This window comes from Trichomycterus rosablanca, chromosome 1 (assembly GCF_030014385.1).
Source record: "Trichomycterus rosablanca isolate fTriRos1 chromosome 1, fTriRos1.hap1, whole genome shotgun sequence".
NCBI classification, from domain to species: Eukaryota; Metazoa; Chordata; class Actinopteri; order Siluriformes; family Trichomycteridae; genus Trichomycterus; species Trichomycterus rosablanca.
Window position 1 is genome coordinate 59,544,582 of NC_085988.1, and position 27,685 is coordinate 59,572,266.

General features: G+C 39.2%; 2 protein-coding genes across 4 annotated transcripts in view; one reads left to right on the top strand and one right to left on the bottom strand.

Annotated features, from left to right (window-relative positions):
• Nucleotides 1-2,000: 2,000 nt before the first annotated feature.
• Nucleotides 2,001-14,223, bottom strand: crebl2 (cAMP responsive element binding protein-like 2). Of its 2 annotated transcripts, none has more exons than XM_062994700.1 (3): nucleotides 14,135-14,223; nucleotides 5,803-6,000; nucleotides 2,001-2,877 (listed from the first exon to the last, which is right to left on the bottom strand). In XM_062994700.1, exons 2-3 carry the CDS (start codon nucleotides 5,998-6,000, stop codon nucleotides 2,716-2,718), a joined length of 360 nt encoding a protein of 119 aa, XP_062850770.1. In that variant the 5' UTR covers nucleotides 14,135-14,223; the 3' UTR covers nucleotides 2,001-2,715. The 2 variants fall into 2 exon arrangements, with proteins under 2 accessions (XP_062850770.1, XP_062850769.1); XM_062994699.1 differs by lacking the exon at nucleotides 14,135-14,223 and adding an exon at nucleotides 8,416-8,631.
• dusp16 (dual specificity phosphatase 16) overlaps nucleotides 13,299-27,685 on the top strand; it is a 37,092-nt gene continuing 22,705 nt past the window's right edge. The window contains exon 1 of one of the 2 annotated variants that reach the window (XM_062994696.1): nucleotides 13,299-13,644. The gene's annotated coding sequence lies outside the window, so the exon portion shown is untranslated. Of the gene's footprint in view, nucleotides 13,645-22,019; nucleotides 22,038-27,685 lie in introns of those variants that run through there. The other variant, XM_062994698.1, reaches the window with a different exon arrangement.

Genomic DNA, 27,685 nt, shown 5'->3' on the forward strand with positions numbered 1-27,685 from the left:
TCTTTCAGAGGGATGCAGCACTCTTGAAATTGCTAAAATATTGGGGCGTGATCACAGAACCATCAAGCGTTTTGTTGCAAATAGTCAACAGGGTTGCAAGAAACGTGTTGAGAAAAGAAGACGCAAGTTAACCACCAAAGATTTGAGAAGAATCAAACGTGAAGATACCAGGAACCCATTATCTTCCAGTGGTGTCATTTTCCAGAACTGCAACCTACCTGGAGTGCCCAGAAGTACAAGGTGTTCAGTGCTCAGAGACATGGCCAAGGTAAGGAAGGCTGAAACCCGACCACTACTGAACAAGACACATAAGTTAAAATGTCAAGACTGGGCCAAGAAATATCTGAAGACAGATTTTTCAAAGGTTTTATGGACTGATGAGATGAGAGTGACTCTTGACGGACCAGATGGATGGGCCCGTGGCTGGATCAGTAACAGGCACAGAGCTCCTCTTCGACTCAGACGCCAACAAGGTGGAGGTGGGGTACTGCTATGGGCTGGTATTAATAAAGATGAGCTTGTTGGACCTTTTCGTGTTGAAAATGGACTCAAAATCAACTCCCAAACTTACTGCCAGTTTTTAGAAGACACTTTCTTCAAGCAGTGGTACAGGAAAAGGTCTGCATCTTTCAAGAAGACCATGATTTTTATGCAGGACAATGCTCCATCACATGCATCAAAGTACTCCACTGCGTGGCTAGCCAGTAAAGGCCTAAAAGATAAAAGAATAATGACATGACCCCCTTCCTCACCTGACCTAAACCCTATTGAGAACTTGTGGGCCCTTCTTAAACGGGAGATTTACAGTGAAGGAAAACAATACACGTCTCTAAACAGTGTCTGGGAGGCTGTGGTTGCTGCTGCACAAAAAGTTGATTGTCAACAGAGCAATTAACTGACAGACTCCATGAATGGAAGGCTTATGGCTGTCATTGAAAAGAAGGGTGGCTATATTGGTCACTGATTTTCATTTTGAAATGTCAGAAATGTTTATTTGTAAATTTTGAGTTGTTTGTTTATTATTCTTACTTTAACAGTATTATTCTTACTTTCGTTTTTCATTTAGTTGCATAATAATTCTGCACACTAATAGTTGCCCAATAATTATGCACACATAGACTTTCTCCTAAGAAAGCTATCTATTCTATAGATAGATAGATAGATGGATAGATGGATAGATAGGATAGATAGATACACTGATCAGCCATAACATTAAAACCACCTCCTTGTTTCTACACACACTGTCCTTTTTATCAGCTCCACTTACTATATAGAAGCTCTTTGTAGTTCTACAATTACTGACTGTAGTCCATCCGTTTCTCTGCATGCTTTGTTAGCCCCCTTTCATGTTGTTCTTCAATGGTCAGGACCACTACAGAGTAGGTATTATTTGGGTGGTGGGTCATTCTCAGCACTGCAGTGACACTGACATGGTGGTGGTATGAGTGGATCAGACACAACAGCGCTGCTGGAGTTTTGAAACACCACACTGTCAGTGCTGGACTGAGAATAGTCCACCAACCAAAAATATCCAGCCAGCAGTGCCCTGTGGGCAGCGTCCTGTGACCACTGATGAAGGTCTAGAAGATGACCAACTCAAACAGCAGCAATAGATGATGAGACCAACTAGGTAGGAGTGTCTAATAGAGTGGACAGTGAGTGGACACAGTATTTAAAAACTCCAGCAGTGCTGCTGTGTCTGATCCACTCATACCAGCACAACACACACTAACACACCACCACCATGTCAGTCACTGCAGTGCAGAGAATGACCCACCACCCAAATAATACCTACTCTGTGGTGGTCCTGACCATTGAAGAACAAGGTGAAAGCAGGCTAAAAAAAGTATGTAGAGAAACAGATGGACTACAGTCAGTAATTGTAGAACTCTGCTGCTGCACCTGATACACTAATACAAGAACAACAGACACTAATATGTCACCACAATGTTATTGCAGTGCTGAGAATGGTCCATCACACAAATAAAATCAAACATACATCTGGTCAGTCGGGTTCCCATAAGGGCCCTTTTCCATTTACTGTGGGGTACAGGTGGTGACAAACTGTACAAAGCAACAGATGGGCTCCATTTAGTATTTGTATACTCAAGAATACATTCTATGAGGTAGGTGTAGCTTGTGTAGCTCAAGAATGTAATGTGTGTAAGTGGCTGGTGAGGAAAAAATATATACTCAAATATATTTCACACCATTACTTTAACCCTTAAATCCTAAAAGAAAAACATTAAGAGCTTCAACCAGTGCTATGCAAACCTGCAAAGTGCTTAAAGTGAAGCTGAAGATTTGGCTAGTTGTGTCTGTCTTTAAAGGGTTTATTGTATTTGAAATTTATTGCACATGCTGTGAGCTTAATGTTTAATGTAAATTGATTTGGAAGCATTCAACGTAACAGCCTCGATTCATTTCTTCACCTACATGCATTCGCATACCTTTCTACCTTGTTTAAATCTGATGAAAGTAAATGGAAAGTCATTGGCTAAACATGGGCCTAAATAATAGACTTTACAAATACAATACTGTAGCGTTCCTTCAGCAAAACAGCAGCTGATACTATCTGTCTGCTGCACTGTTCCTTCATATAAATTAGGTTCTACCAGCACCGGCTCTATCAATGATTATTTATTTCCGATTCATTTCACCCATGATATCCAGAGCAAGTTGTCTTAAAACGTCTTCTGAGTCGTTTAGCTTGGCCTAAGATGATTTACTCTGGCTGATCCCTGTTGAGTTGTACTTGCCATTCTTGGGCGTCTTGGTGCTACTGCTTTGTGGGGCTTTCTGATCATCTCCCGTTAACAAAGCCTTGATTTCTGATGGGATTTTTCCCTGGTCCATAGCAATGCACCACTGCTTGTACTAAAGAAGTGAAAAACCAAATACATATACACAATTAATAAAAACATGAAAGCATTTCAATCACACACATAAAAACAACACATATTAGGATCATAGGGAACATGCACATTATTAAACAAAAAGTATTAAAATATACACTGATCAGCCATAACATTTAAACCACCTCCTTGTTTCTACACTCACTGTCCAGTTTATCAGCTCCACTTACCATATAGAAGCACTTCGTAGTTCTACAATTACTGACTGTAGTCCATCTATTTGTCTACATATCTTTTTAGCCTGCTTTCACCCTGTTCTTCAATGGTCAGGACCCCCCCACAGGACCACCACAGAGCAGGTATTATTTAGGTGGTGGATCACTCAGCACTGCAGTGACAGCAGCGCTGCTGGAGTTCTTAAATATCGTGTCCACTCACTGTCCACTCTATTAGACACTCCTACCTAGTTGTTTCACCTTGTAGATGTAAAGTCAGAGACGATCGCTCATCTATTGCTGCTGTTTGAGTTGGTCATCTTCTAGACCTTCATCAGTGGTCACAGGACGCTGCCCACGGGGCACTGTTGGCTGGATATATTTTTGGTAGGTGGACTATTCTCAGTCCAGCAGTGACAGTGAGGTGTTTAAAAACTCCAGCAGCATTGCTGTGTCTAATCCACTCATACCAGCACAACACACACGAACACATAACCACCATGTCAGTGTCACTGCAGGGCTGAGAATGATCCATGACCTAAATAATACCAAATCTGTGGTGGTCCTGACCATTGAAAAACAGCATGAAAGGAGCTAACAAAGCATGCAGAGAAACAGATGGACTACAGTCAGTAATTGTAGAACTACAAAGTGCTTCTATATGGTAAGCGGAGCTGATAAAATGGACAGTGAGTGTAGAAACAAGGAGGTGGTTTTATTGTTATGGCTGATCAGTGTACAAACAAGACAATAATGAATAAGACACTCATGAATAAGTAATGAATTGATTAGAAACATGCACCATTACAGCAGTGCAGCCAATTTATTAGCCTTGCACACGGTGTTCCCAAGAGCCCCTACAGAATTGACTTACAGAAGTGCTATACATGTGTATTGTAAACAAGATGGCAATTAGGATTAATTAGTTTATTAAAAGTTCAAACAATATATTTTCAGAACAAAATGGAACATTTTGTGAAATGCAGTAAAAGGAAGAATTTTTGTTAATTCTGACTGACCAAAATACAAAGAAAAAATTACAATGTCAACTGATTATTGTAGTTTGTAAATATAAACATCTAGAATTTACCTGCAACACACTACAAAAAAGCTGAGATCAGCAAAATGATGGGCAAAATTAGCATAAAGTTGGGAGAATATTGAAGGTACATGTAGTGAAACATTCCATAATAAGCAGGTATATTTGTAACAGGGAAGAAAATCATGACTGGGTATAAAAGGAGGATCCACCAAAGGCTCAGTTTGTACAAGCAATGATAGGTCAGGGCTCACCACTGTGTTCAAAACTTAATAAGATAAATGTCAATCAGTTCAAAAAGAACAGTAGCTACCTTACATAATATTGTGAAAAGATTCAGGTTACATGGAGAGATATCAGTCTGTGTAGGGCAAAACTGGAAACAACTGCTGAATGTGCGTGACCTTTGAGCTTTCAACCATAATGCTATTGTGATAAATACAGCCAGATGGGCTCAAGAAAACTTCTTGTAACTTAAAGTCCACCACTGCCTTAAGAAACGCAACCTGAAACTTTATTACACAAAGAGAAAAGCCAGACTTCAATTCTTTGCAGTCCTCTGGGGCAGAAAGACTGTGGAAATGTGTCAGGCATCAAAATCTAAACGTGTTAATATTAACAAAATACAATGATGTTAATCAGTAAAAACATTGGAAACTTTATCTTTCTACTTTTGCATGTTAAATAAAGGCTCAAGAAAATTAACAAATCACAAATTCTATTTTGTATTGCATTTAAACGGCCCAGCTTCTCTGGAAATTGAGTTTGTACTTTTCCTTGAACAAAAAGTTTAAATGGTACAAACCCATGGGTAAACCAATAAAAAAACAAATTATGTAAAACATGATGTAAAACATTTCAGGCTATATTTAAAATCACAAGTACTACTGTTTGTGCAACAAGTTAAACACTATTTGTGTCTCTCTATTTTTACCTTACACGGTTCTTACTTCGAATAATTATCTAAGTACTTTTACTCTAATAAGGTTTTTCGACACTCCTCCTCTTCTGTGAATAACAAACATTATCTAGAATTCAAATTGATCAAACAAATCTAACAATCTGTTTGCATATTTAAATAACCATGCCCACCCTTGTTAAGATGACTGTTATTAGCTATCTTGCCATGGTATGTGTTCTGCAGCATCTGTATTAAGTGACGTAACCATAACTGCATGTTTGCTACTTTTTTATTATACAGCATCCCATACTGCAGATGGGATTTAACAGATTTAACAACTTTTGTTTTAGACAGAAATTGGCCAAGAGCTGAGGTTTGATCATTACTCAACATCAAAAACAGGTCTTGTGGCGCCCAGGTGGCGCAGCGGGATATTCCGCTTGCACACTAGCACACTACAGTAGTTGTTGCCTCTGGTCGGCTGGGCACCATCTAGCGGGCATTATTGGCAGTGCGTGCAGCAGATACAAATTGGCCACCTTATCTGCAGGGTGGGGACCGGACTATATGTGGGTGGGTGGGTCTTCATACGCTGTGTAAGGACCCTGATTGGCAGAAGAGACGCCCGTGCAGGAAGCACGGACGAGAAGAGGAGGGCTGTACACGTGTAAAGAAGGCGTGGGCAGCGGCGTTGCTTTCCCTGGATGCAAATCTGGAGTCTGTCAGCAGCGGACAAATTGGATGCGCTAAATCGGGAGGAAAATGGGGAGAAAATGCATTTAAAACACCCACCATCTCTAGCTCCTCTCTCAGGGCACAAATGGCTCTCTCCTTGCTGGACACCAACTCCTCCAGGTACTGGTAGCGCAGTTTCTTTCTGGCCCTACATTCTCTGGCACTCTGTCTGCTTCGTTCTAGCTTGGCCTTCAGGTCGATCTTGGCAGGTTTTCGACCCCGTTTCCCTGGTTTCTTTACTTTTCCACCAACCATCTGATTAAAAGGCAGATAAAAAGTCAAATGTCGCAATAAAAACCAGTTATTTATTTATTTATTATGATTTTAACATCATGTTTTACACACTGTTGTTACATTTATGACAGAAACGATAGTTATTCATTACACAAGATTCATCAGTTCAATTTTGAATCTCCAATTCATCTGACTGCATGTCTTTGAACTGTGGAAGGAAACCAGAGCTCCCGGAGGAAACCCACGCAGACACGGGGAGAACATGCAAACGCTACACAGAAAGGACCCAGACCGTCCCACCTGGGATCGAACCCAGGACCTTCTGGCTGTGAGGTGACAGTGATACCCATTGAGCCACCATGCCGTCCCAATAAAAACCAGTGTTAACAAGACTAAATGCAAGTGGTCTCAGAGTGGCTTGCACTGTAAATCTAACTAACGTTAAAGCAATTAAATATTGTTTTACAATTTGCACATACTACCCATAAGATTAATTGTTGGAATTAGGATTTAAATGCAAGTAAACCCCTACCCCAACGATTGAGACCATCAGCACCATTGTTGTGTTGTTCCACCAAAATGTAAACACTAAGTAAAGAGTGATCATGGCCTAACAGTTAAAACTCAACAGACCACATAAACTTGTAAGTAACATATTTCAACTGCATCTGTCTGTTTTCTGAGTAAATCATTGGATAAACACACTGCATTCATAATGTTAGTGTGTTGTTTTTTAATAATTAAAAAAAACTGCTGGGTCAAGGTTGTTAATTTTGTTGTATAGAAATTCTAATTCATTACTAGTAAATATGACCATATAAAAGGCTAGATTGACTAAACCCAAGTGCAATATCTTATGTTACTACAAAAATTACTTCTAATTAAAATATAAAATAAAAAAATTTCGAGTGTTATTGAAACTGGTATAGCATGTTAAATTCCTAAAACTATTAATGAGGTAAACAACAGTATATAAAAGCTACATCACTTTGAGTATAGAGGCTGACACACAAGGAAGAAACCTACATCAAAAACAGCAGCTTAAAACTTTACCAAAGTTTGATGCTGATCCCATGTACAAAGATAAAGTAGAAACAGGGGCATTTTCTTGAAACCCCAAAGTTTGTTTGTTTATTAGGATTTTGACGTCATGTTATACACTTTGGTTACATTCATGACATGAACGGTAGTAACTCATTGCACAAGGTTATATAGAACACAGTCGTGGACAATTTAGTGTCTCCATGCGGACACGGGGAGAACATGCAGAAACTCCACTCCACACAGAAAGGACCCGGACCGCCCCACCTGGGGATCAAAGCCCGGACCTTCTTGCTGTGAGGCGACAGTGCTACCCACTTAGCCACTGTACCGCCCCAGTAACCCCAAAGCAGGTAAGGATGCAACAATGATGTAAAGCTCACTTGACAGTGAAGAGCAACACCCCTGTTCCAGCAGCTTCTTATTCAAGACAGACCTAGTTTTAATGGCTTTTCATTCTTGGATTACACTTACCACCCAAACAAATTTCCATACAGCATAAGATGACCATCACAATCACAATCAACATTTTAATTCATCCCAAGGGGGCGGCACGGTGGCTCAGTGGGTAGCACTGTTGCCTCACAGCAAGAAGGTCCTGGGTTTGATCCCCAGGTTGGGCGGCCCGGGTCTGCGTGAGTTTCCTCCGGGAGCTCCGGTTTCCTTCCACAGTCCAAAGACGTGGGTAAAGTTAGGTAAATTGGAGACACAAAATTGTCCATGACCGTGTTTGATATTAAACTTGTGAACTGATGAATCTTGTTATGAGTAACTACCGTTTCTGTCATGAATGTAACCAAAGTGTAAAACATGACGTTAAAATCCTAATAAATAAATAATAAATAAATTCATCCCAAAGGTTTTCCATGGGGTTAAGGACTTCCATTATATCAAATTTATGAAAACATGTCTTTATAGACATTTTAAGTGCAGAGGCACATTCATTCTGAATAGGAAAGGCTCTTTCCCAAGCAGTTGTTTTCCCAAGCAAAATTGTTTGCATATAATTGATTTTATATAGTTAATAAATCTGTTAGCAAGGAATAAACAAATGGGATGTCCACATACTTACAAACCATGCACTGTTTATGTTCCAAACATTTGATCAGAGTGAAAGAAAAAAACTGTTGCAATCGTTTACATCCCAAAATGTGAAACAAATGTACACTTTTGACTTGAACTGTATAATTATTTATAACATATGTACATTTTAGAGAGCTAACGAAAAGCCAGCCACTACAAGCTAACAAGTAGGCCAGCGAATTAGCATGTTAAACCATCTAAAAGTACACAATAATAATAAAAATAAAACATTGACCATACAAAGATTAACTATTACGAACTAGGTTTATAGTAACATAGTCTGGCTATATAAACCAAGTTTGTCTGGCTTACCTTACTGTCATCCATGTTGGATGGCCAGACTCTGGTAAACAAACAGCTAGCTAACAGTTAGCTAGCCAATCCCCAAAACAGTCCGACAAACACACTATCAGGTAGCTTTTCTTTTCCACACAGAACCTACTTTGTAAAACAACGTGTAACTTGAAGAATGGAAAACAAACGCTTCGTAAATAAAAATCGCTTTAGTCAAATTTAGCAATAAAACACTTCTATACAACCCTCAGCAACGACAATGTTTTTAGCATTTCCGCCCCTCAGCCGTTTTTATGACGAAAGGAACGCCTACAAAACTCAATGAACGCTGGGTGTTGATGGCTTATGGGATTTGTAGTTTTACTAAAGTAAAGAAGAAGGTCCTTTACTTATTCATGTTTGTTTGTTTGTTTATTAGGATTTTAGCGTCATGTTTTTACACTTTGGTTACATTCATGACAGAAACGTTCATCAAGATTCATCAGTTCACAAGGTTATATCAAACACAGTCATGGACAATTTAGTGTCTTTGGACTGTGGAAGGAAACCAGAGCACCCGGAGTAAACCCACACGGACACGGGGAGAACGTGCAAACTCCACACAGAAAGGACCCGGACCGCCCCACCTTGGGATCGGACTCAGGACCTTCTTGCTGTGAGGCGACAGTGCTACCCACTTAGCCACTCTGCCTCCCCCCTTTGCTAATTTAAGTTTAGGAGACATTACATGTTAAATAATATGGACGACACGTCGACTGCTGCAATCGGTTGCCCATTAGTAGCAGTGATCATACATACCTAGTAAAGAGAACTTCTGACACATTAACTTAATTCTGATGCCTTCCCGCTGTCATAATGCTACTTAGTGTAAAATGTTCTGCCGAAATCCACAAGGGTGGTTATATTTAAAAGATGATCAATGGCTGCAGATTTATTCACCTAAATATGGTTTGGCTGAATGCCATCTGAACATATGCAGAAAATATGAGTGTCAGTTTTACAAATATGCTTACTTGTTTTTCACAAGTGCAATTCTAAAATGTTCAAAAAAGATTCAAATATTCTCCTATATGGCTATGCTATTTATAATTAATTAAGTTTAGTTTGATGCCTGCAATAACGTAAAAAAGCTAATAAGCAGGTGAATTGGTAACAGATGAGGGTATCATGATTGGGTATTAAATGAGGATTCAGCAAATGTTCAGGCTTTGCAAGAGAAGCTGGACCAAACTCACCATTTTGTTTGCCAGAGAATGTCTTGAAATAACTGTCAATCAGGTCACAAAGAAAGTTCTAAACTCAATAGTGCAAATAATTAAGGGGCTTTTACCATAAAAAGAGGCCGAAAACCAGTCCTGAAGGTGCGTGACCTTCAAGCCCTCAGATGGCATTGAATGAGAAACCATCTTCCTACCATGATAAATATAGCCACATGTGCTCAAGAGTACTTAAGAAAATGGTTAACATAGTTAGCATCAAGAAATTCAACCTGAATATTACACAAAGAAAGACATATATTAATTCCATGCAGAAACACTAGCAAGTTCTGTGGGCCTGAGCTCATCTTAGATTGACACAAAGCATGGGTGACTTTTATATGTGTGAAGGTACCATTGACATGGATGCGTATATTGGGCTTCATAGACATAGAGTGAACATGCTTGACTGGCCTGTATGCAGTCCAGATCTGTATTCTATTGAAAATGTTTGCTGCATCATGAATATAAGAGTAAGACAACATTGAGCAGACGAAGTCTTGTAGTAAGCAAGAATGGGCAAAAATTTCACTTGCAAAACTACAACAAGTAGGATACTCAGTTACCAAATTATTAAACAATAATGGGAAAGTTGATGTAATATCATTACCTTTATAAAATGAAGCTTTTCATTGACAACTGTAGACCTTGCTGGTGTTACCTTACCACAAAACACGACATAATAAATGCCTGTTTAATGATGTTGGGATACTGACACAATGTATTTGTTTATAATACTGTTATTGTTATTTTTATAGTTATTCAAATAACATAGCAAAATCAGTGAGTTGTTAATACTCTCAAACAATAGAATTAAACAAAAATTAACACAAAAACATTATTTTACATTATATTATATGACTATAATGAATGAATTCATTCATCTTCAATAATCGCTTTATTCTGTTGATTATAATTAGTCCAAAGTCTTTTGCCAGAGCACTAAGGTGGTAATACATCTTAGGCAGGTCATCAGTCTATTGAAGGACATCATCTTCACAACAACAAAATAATGGCCTCACTCAAAAATCTGTGGGGTGACCTGAAGAGGGCTGTGTACAGGAGATGCCCTCCAGAATGCCCTCACTTTTGCATGGAAAGAATGGGCAAAGATTGCCAAGTCAAGATGTGCCATGCTGATAGACTCCTACCCAAAATACTAAATGCTGTCATATAATCAAAAGGTGCTTCAACAAAGTATTACTTTAAAATGTAACTTTTAAGTATTTTTATCACTATCATATCATGATGTCCTGAGGTCATAAGGTGGTAACCTTAGGCAGGTCATCAATCTATTGAAGGACATCACAAAATAACTTCTTTATTAAGACAGACTCATGCCTTATGCCAAGTTCACACTACATGACTTTCCAAGTCATCAGGTCGCTGTACAGTTCACACTACACGACTGGATCTTTTGTAATCGGGAGTCTTTCAAGTCGGTGTGGCTTTCACACTACATGACTGATCGGCGATAGGGGGTCACACACTACACGATCTGTCACTAACTGGAATCGCAGGCAAGCTTCTCTGGTCTCCCAAACTACGTTTTGTCACAAAAACAAATGCACAAAGTGATGAGGGGTTTAATAATACCACGTACAGAAATGCACGTCAACAAGTAGCGAGCAATCAAAGTTTGTGCACTGATGTGCAGCGTAAAATCAAGGACAAAAAATAAATGAATCTGAGTGAATTGGGCTATGTGAACAGCAGGGATTGTTCTATAGTGAGTTGGAGGTTAATAAATATTTGCAATGCAACGTTGGTGTTATGTTTTGTAGAGAACGATAAGGTCAGAAATACTGTAAAACTTGTGTGTGTGTGTCGATTTATTCTGACAGAAACTATATTATGCCTCTGTCCCACCTTTTTACAACTTCTCCCCTGCGTTTCCCCTCACACCGTATCTTGTGTTCTCATTGGCCGTTTTACATAGCACTCATTGCCAGTTGTGTGACTCAGATCCAGATATTTGACATGCTAGATACCTCGCTCGCCGAGCCGCTCGGATCGAGTTGTTGAGTAGTTCAGACATAGCGATTGAGAGCCGAGTTTTGATCGCCGAGCGAACACTGAGTTGCTCCCGAGCCGGCAAATCTAGCGCCGACCAGTCGGCGAGCAAAAATCAGGACAAAAATCGTGAAGTGTGAACTAGGCATTAGGGTCACTAAGAGCAGCCATCAGTTTCAAGTATGCTTTTGAAGAAAAACAGGAGTACCATCAATAATAAGAAATATATACAATACCTGTTGGTATTATTTTTTAGCATTACACTTTGCAATGTTTGTTTTGTAATTTATTTTAGAAATGATTAACATAACAGGTTAGCTAAAATATTTTTTATTATTACAGTGGTACCTTGTAACTCCACGTCCCCAAAACTCAAAATCTTTGAAACTCAACGCCCTTCGTCAAGAAACTTGTACCCTTAAACTCAACGTTTTCCTTAAACTCAATTTGTGTGCGACTGTTCAGCGCTCGGCTTGAGTAGTGTGGTAAAATGTCATCAAAATGCGAATATGAGACGAATCTGCATTTGTATGGAATAACAGTCCAGTTTGAAAGCTCCACATGTATCTGTGTTTATCTGGATTTTCCTCACTGTTTCACTTTTAAACTTGCGTTATAGCTTGAGGTTCTGAGAAAATGTGAGAATCAGCTTTTCTGAGAGTGTCTAAAACACTTATCATTAAAAAAAGCTTAATGTCAATTCATGTATTAAAAGAACGACATAGAAACACTAAACCTGTCTTAATTATTACTGCTCATAAGTTCTCTCCACTAATTAAGAAGCATAAGGAAACAATAAAGAAGTAAAGGTAAAGAGAAAGATTTATTGTATTTTTTATTGATTTGTAACAATTTTCAGTGTATAAGTGTCAAAAACAACCTAAAATACCTAAAATACATGCAGTTCCATGGGACCATGGAACACATTAACAGGTTTTCCATAAATCCTTGTGGGAAAAAATATCTAAAACTCAATGCCTTTTAAACTTAATGCCACTGTATTATTATTATTATTATTATTATTAATGATAATAATAATAATATTAATATAAAATAACATTTAATCCAACTCAGTATTTAACAGTATAGAAATTAGAAATAGAATGTAAAAATATTTAAATGTAAAAATAATTTAGTATTTTATAATGTAGAATTTGTAATAACATGATTTTAATGATTTTATCTTTTAAGCTATGACAATGTAATAATTCATTTGGTATTATAATGTATTATTATAATTAAGTTTGAACGTCAATAATAATAATGATAATAATAATAATATTAATATAAAATTAAATTTAATCCAACTCAGTATTTAACAGTATTGAAATTAGAAATAGAATGTAAAAATATTTAAGCTATGACAATGTAATAATTCATTTGTTATTATAATGTATTATTATAATTAAGTTTGAACATCAATAATAATAATTCTGATTAATATTATAAGTTAATATTATATATTTATTTTTTATTTGATAATAATCCAGTGTTGTAGTATTGTAAATGTGTTATAAGGATGAACTATGCGTGACGGCCCTACCACAGAAAGTCCCGCCCCCGACTTTAAACCCGAGACAGCCAATGGGCCTGTAGATGGTAGCTAGTGCCGGATCTAGAGCCGCTAATGCAGTAAGATCGTACAGTGGTTCGGTTCTTCAGCCAGCAGCGATAATGAAACTGATCTTCGGTTAAACGTTTTAGTCGTGATCAGAAGGAAAATCGCGTTTTGGATGGTGTGTTTAAAGCTTCTCTTCCGCTCGCAGTGCTACTGGTTTCAAATGACGCCATCGCTTTATTTTTACCACGATGACCTCATCTCCAAGATGAAGTTCGGTGACTAGAGAAACTTTACCCGAGTTTATTTTACCGCTCACTTTCACTTTGATCTAGTTTAGCCGCACAGAAGAGCACTGCCACTGGGATCGAGGAAATGAACGATCATTCTTAAATGCTTCCACTTTCTGACTTGTGGACGGTAAGTTACCGACATTTCTGCATTGACAAATGGGGTTTCTATCGCCAGAGGGCCTGAAGCTAGCAAAAAGTGTGTGTGTGTGTGTGTGTGTGTGTGTTAGAGAGAGATAGAGATTGTAATATATTTGGTAATATTGTAACCACTGTAACAGTCATGCCAATAAAGACCATTGAATTGAATTTTGAGAGAGAGCGTGGTGTGTGTGTGGTAGGTAAAGGAGAAAGTAACAGAACAGTTGTGTTTATGTCGTTAAGCTAACTAACCCGCTGAACAGTGCTCTCAGACGTCAGAAATGACCTGTCATTGTTACAGTAATTAAACATTATTATTATCATCATACATCAATAATATATATATATACTGATCAGCCATAACATTAAAACCACCTTGTTTCTACACTCACTGTCCATTTTATCAGCTCCACTTACCATATAGAAGCACTTTGTAGTTCTACAATTACTGACTGTAGTCCAGCTGTTTCTCTACGTACCTTTTTAGCCTGCTTTCACCCTGTTCTTCAATGGTCAGGACCACCACAGAGCAGGTATTATTTAGGTAGTGGATCATTCTCAGCACTGCAGTGACACTGACATGGTGGTGGTGTGTTAGTGTGTGTTGTGCTGGTATGAGTGGATCAGACACAGCAGCTCTGCTGGAGTTTTTAAATACAGTGTCCACTCACTGTCCACTCTATTAGACACTTCTACCTAGTTGGTCCACCTTGTAGATGTAAAGTCAGAGACAATCGCTCATCTATTGCTGCTGTTTGAGTTGGTCATCTTCTAGACCTTTATCAGTGGTCACAGGACGCTGCCCACAGGGCGCTGTTGGCTGGATATTTTTGGTTGGTGGACTATTCTCAGTCCAGCAGTGACAGTGAGGTGTTTAAAAACTCCATCAGCATTTCTGTGTCTTATCCACTCATACCAGAACAACACACACTAACACACCACCACCATGTCTGTGTCACTGCAGTGCTGAGAATGACCCACCACCCAAAAAAAACCTACTCTGTGGTGGTCCTGTGGGGGTCCTGACCATTGAAGACCAGGGTGAAAGAAGACTAAAGAAGTATGTAGAGAAACAGATGGACTACAGTCAGTAATTGTAGAACTACAAAGTGCTTCTATATGCTAAGTGGAGCTGATAAACTGGACAGTGTGTGTAGAAACAAGGAGGTGGTTTTAATTAGAGATGGGACGATCGATCGGCTATGAATCGGTATCGGCCGATTTTTAATCAAAATATGCTATCGGCAATCGGCCGATATTTCCTAAATGTAGCCGATCCGATCGTGTGATATATAAAGATCACGTTAAGTTAACAGCTCAGTGGATCGATCCAGACTTTGAGCTACGAAGCACCAACCATCACATCAAAATTCGTCAACAATCACACAGAAACCACCGTGAAAGCTCTTCATGACCTAAAATAACATCATTAACATTGTGCATCATACATATGATGCAATTTTGCTGATTGTAATATTTACTTTAAAAAGATAATTCAACCCGGTCACATCTGAGTCGATTCTATCAGCACGTTATATAAACTCCTGGTTCACTTTGGTAAATCGTAAGCGGTTCTTACTTGTGATGTAGATGAGAACAGAAAACATTACAGAGCCAATCCGAGGCAAAAGTTTATTCATTACCAAATTCGTTAGTTCAGGATCATCTGCTGAACTTTTAGGATCATCAGAAAACTTTTAGACGGAACGAGTCTGACGGTCGGTTACAGATCTGTGGTAATAGCAGTTTAATTAAGCTTTTAAATTAAGCTTTTTAATGTAAAAGAGTCACACAGAATGTTCTGTAGTAGCTGGTGTTTATTTAAAACCACGACATTTAATTAATAACAGTAAACACGGAGAGATAACTGAGAAGAAGAACTTACGCTTCGCATGAAAACGAATCGACTCATGAATCACTTAGCGACACTAAACAGATCATCTCTTAAAGGCACAAACACACACACGCGCGCTGTTGCGTTTGTCTCCGGTTTATCTTCACTGTGAGGCTCTTTAAGTTTTTTTTTCAGACTGAACTGGATAACATTTTCTGCAGATTTCTTGAATTGATTAATGATATCATGCACTGTATATGGATACATAAGCTAATCCCTTCCAATCTTTTTTTAGGTAACACCGTTTTTAAACATTTTAATCATTTTCTCACACATTTGTTGAAAACTGTAGATCCTCTGCCAATATTTGCTCCTTAAATACTAGATGCTGCTTTTGTACCAGATCATGATTACAGTCACCTGTTGACATCACCTGTTTGAAATCACATCATTATTTAGTTTTTTTTACCTCATTACTAGCCCTAAATTTCCCCTGCCCTAACCATTTTTCTAAAATGCAGTAATGGATGTGTATTAACAAATACAATAAGTTGACCAGAAAAAAAACATGAACTATCTGTTGTTATTACTGTCTGCGATAAAATAAAAGCAAAAGTCAATATAAGAAACACTTAGCCGCTCAGGTGGCGCTGCAGTAAAGTACGCTAGCGCACCAGAGTAGGGGTTTCGAATACATTGTATCGAATCTCAGCTCTGCCTTTCCGACTGGGCTGGTCGGCTGCATGAACAACGATTGGCTGTTGTTCAGGGTTAGAGGGTAAGAAAGTCGGATCATAGGTCCTCCTAACTGGTGCGACTGCGGCCCCTGCTGACTGACTGATGGCGCCTGCACATGGCTGAGGAATAATAATAATAATAATGCTGATGGGGGTGTGGCCCTCCATACACAGTGCCCGTCAAGTGTATAAGTCTGTACTGACTGTATGTGCCGGAGGGGGCGTATGTCAGTTGAGAGGCGTCCTCAGTCAGCGGCGAAGGGTCGAATCAGTATAGAGGACGCATTCAGGGTAAGTAAACACGACTAGATTAGGGGAAAAAAAAAATATAAGACTTATAAATTAAAAACACCTTTTAAAGGTAGCATTTTCCCTACTGCCCCAACGTTTTCTGATTTGTTTTATACATTTTATCATAAAAAACAAATAGGTGTGTTTAATATTAAACAATATTAAGAAATAGGCATGTTATGTGAGCTACATTTGTGTTACTTAAATATGGTCTGGGATCTCCCTGGGTCCAAACTGAATATGGTGGTTATAGTGACAATACTGTTCACAGGCCCTATTTATGGGTATGCTCTAATCAGACAGTTCTTTAGAGTTTTTGTGTTATTTCTCTAAAATGTCAAAGGAATGCTCTATTGTAGGAGTGTAGTACATAGTATGTATTGTCATTAGAGCTTATTTGTATGTGATGTAGATTTTAAAGGCTATATATAGGTATTATTAAATTAAGCATGACAATTACTCATACTGATAACATGTATAGATGCTTTTATAATACATGACATCAAGCTAACGTCAGCATGACAGCATATAAATCTGTTATTATGGATTATAGTCAATAAAAATTGACAGGAACTAAATAGAATCAGATAAGTACCTACACACAATAAGGTGCTTGCCAAGGGTATTTTCACATATACTTCTTTGTAAATGAACCAAACTTAGTTCTGTTAAAGTGAACCTGAAAAGGAACCAGCTGCAAATGACGTCAGTGCTTTTTGTGTTTACACTGTAAGTGAACTTTAACGAAGACTGATAGCACTGATAGGATCTCAGCCCCGCTTTTTGTTCACACCACAACTAATTTAGAACTTAGACCTTATCTATATAACAGTAAATTTTGAATAGTGTGTTCAATATTGTGGCTACTTTTCATGTTGTTAAGTTCTTTTTATGTTGCTTTTTTTTAGTGGATTTTCCATTTGGTCTGATTTGGTCCTGTGTATTTATGTAGTTTTGTCTCATTTTCTTTACTGTCATGCAGCTCTGCAGTGCTGTTCTGTTGTATCTTCTTTTGTATCTATTTTTCTGAAAACAAAAGAAAAACCTTCATATTTTATATCAGGGGTGTCAAACTCATTTTTACCGAGGGCGTTTGCATTATGGTGTCCCTCTAAGGGCCGATTGTAACGTATCCTGCTGTGATTGCAGTCTACCTTTTAAGTCTTGGACAATTTGTTGTTTTTCTTGGAGGCTAAATTCTGTGTTTGGTGTCAAAATTCTAAATTTATACTGTATATTCATAATGTATATCTACATTTATATTGTACTTCTTTACCACAGACACGGCCTCATAACACAAGAGACATACCAGTTTTTCTTCTTGAAGCACAAACTTGTATTCACTTTCCCATGTTTCAGTAAATTCCCCTCCTTTACTTTACTTTACTTTTTAACTTTTCTTTAGTTATTTAAGGCCTAATCCTTAAGTATTGTACTGGTTATGGCAAGCCTTGAGGTTATGGACCCAGGCCACTTTGTTTTCACAATGCACAAATCAAGTGGACCTGGAAACAAACCACATTCTAACCTTCTTTTGGTTTCTTTTTGAGGCTGTTTAAATAGGTCTGGGTTTGCTTGACGTGTTCATGTATGCAAAAGAGCACATGACTTTTAGTTATAGACGTTTAGTTTCAAGTGTAAAAATGCCTTAAGACGCTTTACTGTCAGAGCTGTATTGATGGTAATGGGAAAGGGAGCAAATACTATTTTACAACATTATAAGTGCATTCATTAATTAAAACTGTAATTAATAATATCCTGTATTGTCAGTGAACAGTCATGTGAACTGTGAAAATAAATTTATCTTAGCTCAATCACACTCGGCAAAACCTAAGACTGGAGAGTGTGTTCTCAAGAAATTCAGTGAACCTAAATGTCATTTATCATGCTTTGCTTCCAGTTTAGTTAGTGGTGCAGCTTGGAGATTCAGCAAGATTTTGAAGATACACAGTGTGTGTACTTGACTGGCCTGCCTGCAGTTCAGATCTATCTCCTTTTTAAATATATGGCACATCATGAAGAAGAGAATCAGGCATTAACATTTATGCCATTTATCCAAAGTGAGAGTTATGAGCAAATACCATACAAGCTACTGATGGTTAAGGGTTGCGCTCAGGGATCCAACAGTGTCAGCAATGGAGATTGAACAGCCAACTTTCTGATCACTAGTCCAGTATTTTAACCACTGAGCTACCACTGCCCAGATGACAGCAACCACGTTCTGTTGAGCAACCAGATACTTGTATTAAGTAAGAATGTGCAGATTTAAACTTTTAAAACGGCAACAATTAAGATCCTCAGTTTCTAAACAATTAAAAAAGAAGGTTGCTTCAGGAATGACATCTGGTGTAAAACCAGTGACAGTGATAGCCTAGTGGGTAGAGCTTTGGGGTATACAGGCATTCTTCATTTTCTACATTTACCTTTACCATTTATCATTTACCTGATTAAATTACACACACACACACACACACACACATACAGTGTATCACAAAAGTGAGTACACCCCTCACATTTCTGCAAATATTTCATTATATCTTTTCATGGGACAACACTATAGACATGAAACTTGGATATAACTTAGAGTAGTCAGTGTACAGCTTGTATAGCAATGTAGATTTACTGTCTTCTGAAAATAACTCAACACACAGCCATTAATGTCTAAATAGCTGGCAACATAAGTGAGTACACCCCACAGTGAACATGTCCAAATTGTGCCCAAATGTGTTGTTGTCCCTCCCTGGTGTCATGTGTCAAGGTCCCAGGTGTAAATGGGGAGCAGGGCTGTTAAATTTGGTGTTTTGGGTACAATTCTCTCATACTGGCCACTGGATATTCAACATGGCACCTCATGGCAAAGAACTCTCTGAGGATGTGAGAAATAGAATTGTTGCTCTTCACAAAGATGGCCTGGGCTATAAGAAGATTGCTAACACCCTGAAACTGAGCTACAGCATGGTGGCCAAGGTCATACAGCGGTTTTCCAGGACAGGTTCCACTCGGAACAGGCTTCGCCAGGGTCGACCAAAGAAGTTGAGTCCACGTGTTCGGCGTCATATCCAGAGGTTGGCTTTAAAAAATAGACACATGAGTGCTGCCAGCATTGCTGCAGAGGTTGAAGACGTGGGAGGTCAGCCTGTCAGTGCTCAGACCATACGCCGCACACTGCATCAACTCGGTCTGCATGGTCGTCATCCCAGAAGGAAGCTGACGCACAAGAAAGCCAGCAAACAGTTTGCTGAAGACAAGCAGTCCAAGAACATGGATTACTGGAATGCCCTGTGGTCTGACAAGACCAAGATAAACTTGTTTGGCTCAGATGGTGTCCAGCATGTGTGGCAGCGCCCTGGTGAGAAGTACCAAGACAACTGTATCTTGCCTACAGTCAAGCATGGTGGTGGTAGCATCATGGTCTTGGGCTGCATGAGTGTTGCTGGCACTGGGGAGCTGCGGTTCATTGAGGGAAACATGAATTCCAACATGTACTGTGACATTCTGAAACAGAGCATGATCCCCTCCCTTCGAAAACTGGGCCTCATGGCAGTTTTCCAACAGGATAACGACCCCAAACACAACCTCCAAGATGACAACTGCCTTGCTGAGGAAGCTGAAGGTAAAGGTGATGGACTAAACCCAATTGAGCACCTGTGGCGCATCCTCAAGTGGAAGGTGGAGGAGGTCAAGGTGTCTAACATCCACCAGCTCCGTGATGTCATCATGGAGGAGTGGAAGAGGATTCCAGTAGCACCTGTGCAGCTCTGGTGAATTCCATGCCCAGGAGGGTTAAGGCAGTGCTGGATAATAATGGTGGTCACACAAAATATTGACACTTTGGGCACAATTTGGACATGTTCACTGTGGGGTGTACTCACTTATGTTGCCAGCTATTTAGACATTAATGGCTGTGTGTTGAGTTCTTTTCAGAAGACAGTAAATCTGCACTGCTATACAAGTTGTACACTGACTACTCTAAGTTATATTCCAAGTTTCATGTCTATAGTGTTGTCCCATGAAAAGATATAATGAAATATTTGCAGAAATGTGAGGGGTGTACTCACTTTTGTGATACACTGTATGTGTGTGTGTGTGTGTGTATATATATACTGTATATATATATATATATATATATATATATATATATATATATACCGATCAGCCATAACATTAAAACCACCTCCTTGTTTCTACACTCACTGTCCATTTTATCAGCTCCACTTACCATATATGAGCACTTTGTAGTTCTACAATTACTGACTGTAGTCCATCTGTTTCTCTGCATGCTTTGTTAGCCCCCTTTCATGATGTTCTTCAATGGTCAGGACCCCCCACAGGACCACCACAGAGCAGGTATTATTTAGGTGGTGGATCATTCTCAGCACTGCAGTGACACTGACATGGTGGTGGTGTGTTAGTGTGTGTTGTGCTGGTATGAGTGGATCAGACACAGCAGCGCTGCTGGAGTTTTTAAATACAGTGTCCACTCACTGTCCACTCTATTAGACACTCTTACCTAGTAGGTCCACCTTGTAGATGTAAAGTCAGAGACGATTGCTCATCTATTGCTGCTGTTTGAGTTGGTCATCTTTGAGATCTTAATCAGTGGTCACAGGACGCTGCCCATTGGGCACTGTTTGCTGGATATATTTTTGGTAGGTGGACTATTCTCAGTCCAGCAGTGACAGTGAGGTGTTTAAAAACTCCATCAGCGCTGCTGTGTCTTATCCACTCATACCAGCACAACACACACGAAAACACCACCACCATGTCAGTGTCACTGCAGTGCTGAGAATGATCCAACACCCAAATAATACCTACTCTGTGGTGGTCCTGGGAGAGTCCTGACCATTAAAGAACAGCATGAAAGGGGGCTAACAAGGCATGCAGAGAAACAGCTGGACTACATTCAGTAATTGTAGAACTACAAAGTGCTTCTATATGGTAAGTGGAGCTGATAAAGAAACAAGGAGGTGGTTTTAATGTTATGGCTGATCAGTATATATGTAGGGAAAATGGCTTAGTGGTTAAGGTACTGGACTTGTGAGCAAGGCCCTTAACCCTCAATTGCTCAAACAGTATTCAGTCATAATTGTAAGTCGCTTTAGATAAAAGCGTCTGCTAAATGTCGTAAATGTAAAAACTGATTTGCTGTGGTGACCTTTAAATACAGAGTAATGTTGTGATTATTGCTTCCTCTTCCAAAACACACAACACAAACCTCTCCATGTCAACATAACCGTGAGCCAGAGAGCAAGAGTAAGAAATCTGCCTTTCCTAATATTTATAAGTGGAACCTACTAATTAATAAGTGCATCCCAAATTTAATTCCTCACAAAACACCTTTTTATAAAGATTGTTTACTTATATGTAAGGCTTAGGCCTGGCTGGCACTCAAAGCCAGGTGTCCAGTGACGTGTCCTGAATTAGCTGTAGCAAAAGTGGAAGTGTGCCTTTAGAGGACAGGCAGTACGTGCTGTTTACTGGAACTCCAGCACCTCTCTGTTCATCTAGGAGCAGTTTAATGTAAGAATGCTGTCTGCCTTTTATTTTGGATACAGGTTTTTTTACTACATCATTTGTTTATATGGTAATGTGGTACATTTTTAATTCACGTGTTATTGTGAGCCCTCAGTCATAAAGTCTTGGTTAATTTTTAAATTGCCTCATTAAAACAACTGAACTGTGTGTTTCCAGTCAGTCTTTTAAACATATTCTTTATTGCCTTTGAATTATTTTTGGCTTGATATCAAAAAATTTTGCCGCTATAAAGAAAACAGCACTGGTTTTAAACAGCAAACAATGTTAAAACCAATGACAGAGAAAGTTTGACACAATACATAGGGACAGTTTTTGTCTTAGTCAAAGCTAACTTTGTTGATGAGATGTAGTTTGTTACATGTCAATCCTAACAGCAGCAGCTTTTTAGTGTGCTAGAAAAAGGCAAAATGAATGTCATTTGTTATTTCTGTGCTTGACATTTGGGCCATCTGCTATGACGAGTATTTATAACAAGATGCATGACACACTATGACACATAGCCATGTTTTAAAGTAGAGTTCTCGCGTCTGGGACTTTTGTCTTTCTCAGTCAACTTTTAACTTTGAGATTAAAACAAAATATCAAATCAAAAGCAAATTAGGATTTAAAACCCACTGCAATTCACTGTAAAGCCATGAAAGCTCGCAATTTATGAACAGATTACTTTATAAGAGACGCTATAACTCGTCATTCAGAGTGTAGTTTGGTCAGACTATGAAAAAGAATGTGATTTAGAGGAGTAGCCCATGACGGGAGTGTTGTGTGATTGTCTCCCTACAGCACCTACAGCCTTTATTTTCTACTACTGCCTGATAACCAAACATACAGAATAACAACCAATCATGACTTATAATCTACTAAAAATGCTACATTTTTAATGTTTTTCCCTTTGAAGCGCTTAGATTTTGGGCTTGTTTTAATTTTACTATAGTTCTGACACTTTTGACAGTATTGATTGACAGTATTGACAGTTTAAGTGTGAACATTCTGCTGTGGTTATCATTTAGTGACACAAGAAGATGTTCATGGGTTCAGGAAACTTGTTTTATTAATCTAAGGGCAAATTCTATTATACTGAAGAGGTATGAAGCCACCACAAGCGTTTCCAGAATTGGGCAATGCAAACTATTAACCATGCTATATTTTTACCACAATATCATGGTTTTATTTAAATTGGAATCAACCAGTTCAGGATTTTGTGAAGCATTGAAAAATAGTGTCTCTGTCATGTCTGTGCTTCACTTCTGTATTTGTCATATAAACAGTTTCTCTCATTGGCTGCGATTTGAAAAGGTCAGCGACAAACAAGCTCAGAGTTAAATCTGATTGTAAATATACACAGATTAGGCATAACATTATGACCACCTCCTTGTTTCTACACTCACTGTCCATTTTATCAGCTCCACTTACCATACAGAAGCACTTTGTAGTTCTACAATTACTAATCAATGGTCAGGACCCCCACAGGACCACCACAGAGTAGGTATTATTTAGGTGGTGGATCATTCTCAGCACTGCAGTGACACTGACATGGTGGTGGTGTGTTAGTGTGTGTTGTGCTGGTATGAGTGGATCAGACACAGCAGTGCTGAGGGAGTTTTTAAACACCTCACTGTCACTGCTGAACTGAGAGAAGTCCACCAACCAACAGCAACAATAGGTGAGCGATCGTCTCTGACTTTACATCTACAAGGTGGACCAACTAGGTAGGAGTGTCTAATAGAGTGGACAGTGAGTGGACACGGTATTTAAAAACTCCAGCAGCGCTGCTGTGTCTGATCCACTCATACCAGCACAACACACACTAACACACCACCACCATGTCAGTGTCACTGCAGTGCTGAGAATGATCCACCACCTAAATAATACCTACTCTGTGGTGGTCCTGTGGGGGTCCTGACCATTGAAGAACAGGGTGAAAGCAGGCTGAAAGGTATGTAGAGAAACAGATGGACTACAGTCAGTAATTGTAGAACTACAAAGAGCTTCTATATGGTAAGTGGAGCTGATAAAATGGACAGTGAGGTGGTTTTAACGTTAAGGCTGATTGGTGTATATATAGAAAACTTATTATTGTTATTAAAAACATTGAATGAAATTAGCCTATATGCCATGACTGTATTTAAAAAAGTAGTTTTGGAGGTGGGGTGGGGATAGTCTTGTTTTAGTTAGCTGTGTGACTTGCTAAACCAGCTGCTGTTCAGCTGGGTGTGTGCCTACGTGCTGGTATTTAGGGTGAGAATTACAAGCTGGTTGGGAGGTTAACCTTTAGCATGTCCTTTACCAGCGTAAATGACACAAATTCCTTTCCATATGTGCCTGTATACGAGTACAAGTCAAGATGGTGCATTTTAGAATTTTTTTAACCATCAGTTAGGAGCAGTACATACATTTTCATCTCACATACAGGTTATATTTATAAGCACAATCAGGCATGCATACGGTGATGAGCAGGTGGTGTGGTATGTTTTTAAAATGCCTTTTTTGCCACACTTATTATTATAAGTATTGGTTTGGTTTCTTACAAAAATAAATCACAAAATAAATGTTCCACATTACATGATTAAAATGTATTGAAGACAAAGGAGACTAATGAATCCTTGACCAAATTGAGCCTAATTTCTCAATCAAAGTCCATATACCCAAACTAAATGCTTAGAAGAGTTGAATTCAAGGAATATTGGAAGGTAAAAAAGGAAGAGAGGTGGTAGCACTTATCTGGAAAACACATGGCACCAGGATGCACTATGGGAAGAAGGCAAGCCGGCAGAGGCAGTGTGATGCTTTGGGCAATGTTCTGCTGGGAAACCTTGGGTCCTGCCATCCATGTGGATGTTACTTTAACACGTACCACCTACCTAATCATTGCTGCAGACCATGTACACCCTTTCATGGAAACGGTATTCCCTGATGGCTGTGGCCTCTTTCAGCAGGATAATGCTCCCTGCCACAAAGCAAAAATGCTTCAGAAATGGTTTGAGGTGTTGACTTGGCCTCCAGATTCCCCAGATGTCAATCTAATCGAGCAATCTTGAAGTCAGAATCTAATCTTGAAAATCTTGAAATCAGAATCTAAACAGTAAATATAATGCAGTGTTTTTAAACAAAAGCCAGCTGCTACTGGTACAGAAGGGAATTTTATTTATTATAATCTGGCATGTGTAGAGCATGTGCATGCCTTTGAAATCAGCTTGTTGTGGTTGAGAATCTCACTTTAGGGAAATTGGAGTATGTCAGACGTGATTTTCCACTGGTATGTTCTTTTGAAGTTGGAAATTCCCCCTTGTAAAAGTGTTTGTCAGAAGAAAAATGTACTTTATATACAGTACATTTACCTTCTATCAGGTGGGTCCTTAGGATGTAAGGAGCTGTTGCGTGTCTGTTTACTGTGTTAGTATAATCAAACAAAACTTACAAAATTATAGTTAATGTTTAATACAGACTTTACACATCCTCTCTTGTGCCGCATGGACTTTGAGTCTGCATTTATCACACAGAATCATAAGCTCTAAAGATCTTTGTACAAAATGATTATCTAACATTTGTTAACATTGGTATTGGTACTTGTGTGCCAAAAAAAGTAAATAATTTGACATCTCTGTTATGTAATGTTTGTTTTGGGACCTTTGTGCCCTTGACTAGGAAAGTAAGCCAGCGAACGGACATCTAGCTAAATGAGTTGGACTGTCACACAGCTGAAAGTCTGTAGAAACCTGACTTTATTTCTTTCATTTGTATAATCTAGTTTTCAGACAGTATAAACTCAACATACTTCATCTTTTGTCTGGTCAACTTCATTTCATTTATGGCTAGTAATGAGGTAAAAAAACAATAGTGATTTCAAACAGGTGATGTCATCAGGTGATTGTAAACATGAGTCCAAGAGCATCCTGTAAGCTAAGGTAACAGCAGTAAGATATCTTACCTGCCCACATCGTTTGCATAATGTGTAATACCTATACTATAACAACACCATGATATCAAAGACTAGGAGTAGAGGGTCACCCACTGCATTGAGAACAGCTTTAATCTTTACTGGAATGCTGTCCTTCAGGTTCTATATAATTTGTGTTGGAGCTTCCTGTAAGAAAAAATATATTCGAAGTATAAACGAGATGACTGGTTGTACCTTACCATAAAGATTGGCAATTTTAACTAAAACATTGTCAGCTGCAATGTTAACCCAATCCCAGTAGACTTAACCAAGGCAGAACAGTACTTTGGCTGGTAAATACATGAAAATAATAAATAAATGCAAGAACAAAGTAATCAAAGAAAAAAAAACTGAGAAATACTTAAAGTGAAACCAAACCATAAGCTGCAACCCAAAGCAAGACCCTAAGCATCGAAAAGACTGGCGCCTGGTCAGTATATGTAGCAATAGAGGTATAGCACCATAAAGAAATAAAAGAGCATTTGGACGCAGCCTTGCCAGCTACTTGATCCACCAGTGCGTTACATCCCAAATGCTCACTACAGAGACAGACAGGATCTGTTGATGCATGCTCAATAATCCAGGTACACAAATCCACAAAGTTGAATCAGTTCATCTGGACACAAGTTTGATGTAGAGATACGTTTTGTCACTCAATCCGAATGACTTCTTCAGTCTGAGCTGGTGGTGGATACCCCAACCTTATATGCAGCTGATTTGCATAACGACCGATCACCGCCCATTGCATAACAATGGAACCGGTGATCAGGTCCATATGCAAATCACAATGACCATTAATTACAATGGCCATGTGCTCCTATTACGGCATTGTAAGATGGTGAGAGATGTAAATGGACTCTTTGACTCCCCATTCAAACCAGCATTCCTCCTCGTCAAGGATCTGCACATCTTCATCATTAAATGAGTGGCCGCTGGCTTGCAGGTGGGTGTAAATCGCGGAGTCCTGGCCAGAAGAGGTCGATCATCTATGTTGGGCCATCCGTTTCGCCAGTGGCTGTTTAGTTTCCCCGATGTACAGTTCCCGACAATCCTCCCGGCACCTAACAGCATACACTACATTACTCTGTTTGTGTCGAGGAACCCGGTCCTTAGGGTGAACTAATTTCTGGCGTAGCGTGTTCTGGGGTTTGAAAGCAACTAAAACACGGTGTTTGGAGAATATCCGTCTCAATTGTTCCGATACTCCCGCCACATACGGAATCAACACTGGTTTGCGCTTAGACCGCGGTTGTCCTCCTCCTCCCTTCGATCCACTGGAGCTGTGTTTGGGCATTTTTCCCGCTTTTACGAATGCCCAGTTGGGATAACCACATTCACCCAGGGCCTTCTTGACATGAGATTTCTCTCTATCCTTGGCCGTAGTGTCTGTGGGGATGCTGTTCGCCCGGTGGCGCAGCGTCCTGATGACTCCTAGTTTGTGCTCCAGTAGATGATGGGAGTCAAACAGGGATGGGAGACAGACAGGGTTCCTTACAGAAAAGCTGCCATGCAACCCTTCGAACATAAGTCAAGAACTGAGAGGATGCCCATGCCAGCTACAGCACAGGAATGCAACTGTTTAGCAGCTGAGTATCTGGGGAAAAAAGGATAAAACAATGCCAGCAAAAAGTCAGCTAAAGAAGCCAGGCAGGCAAACACACATAAAGATTTATCTCCAGGTGTTAGCTAGTAACGCTTG

Excerpts from the sequence above, each read along its gene's own strand:
- crebl2 (XM_062994699.1), bottom strand. Across the intron at positions 2,878-5,802 it reads TGAGAGAGGAGCTAGAGATG|TACAAGCAGTGGTGCATTGC; the intron begins GTGGGTGTTTTA and ends TCACTTCTTTAG.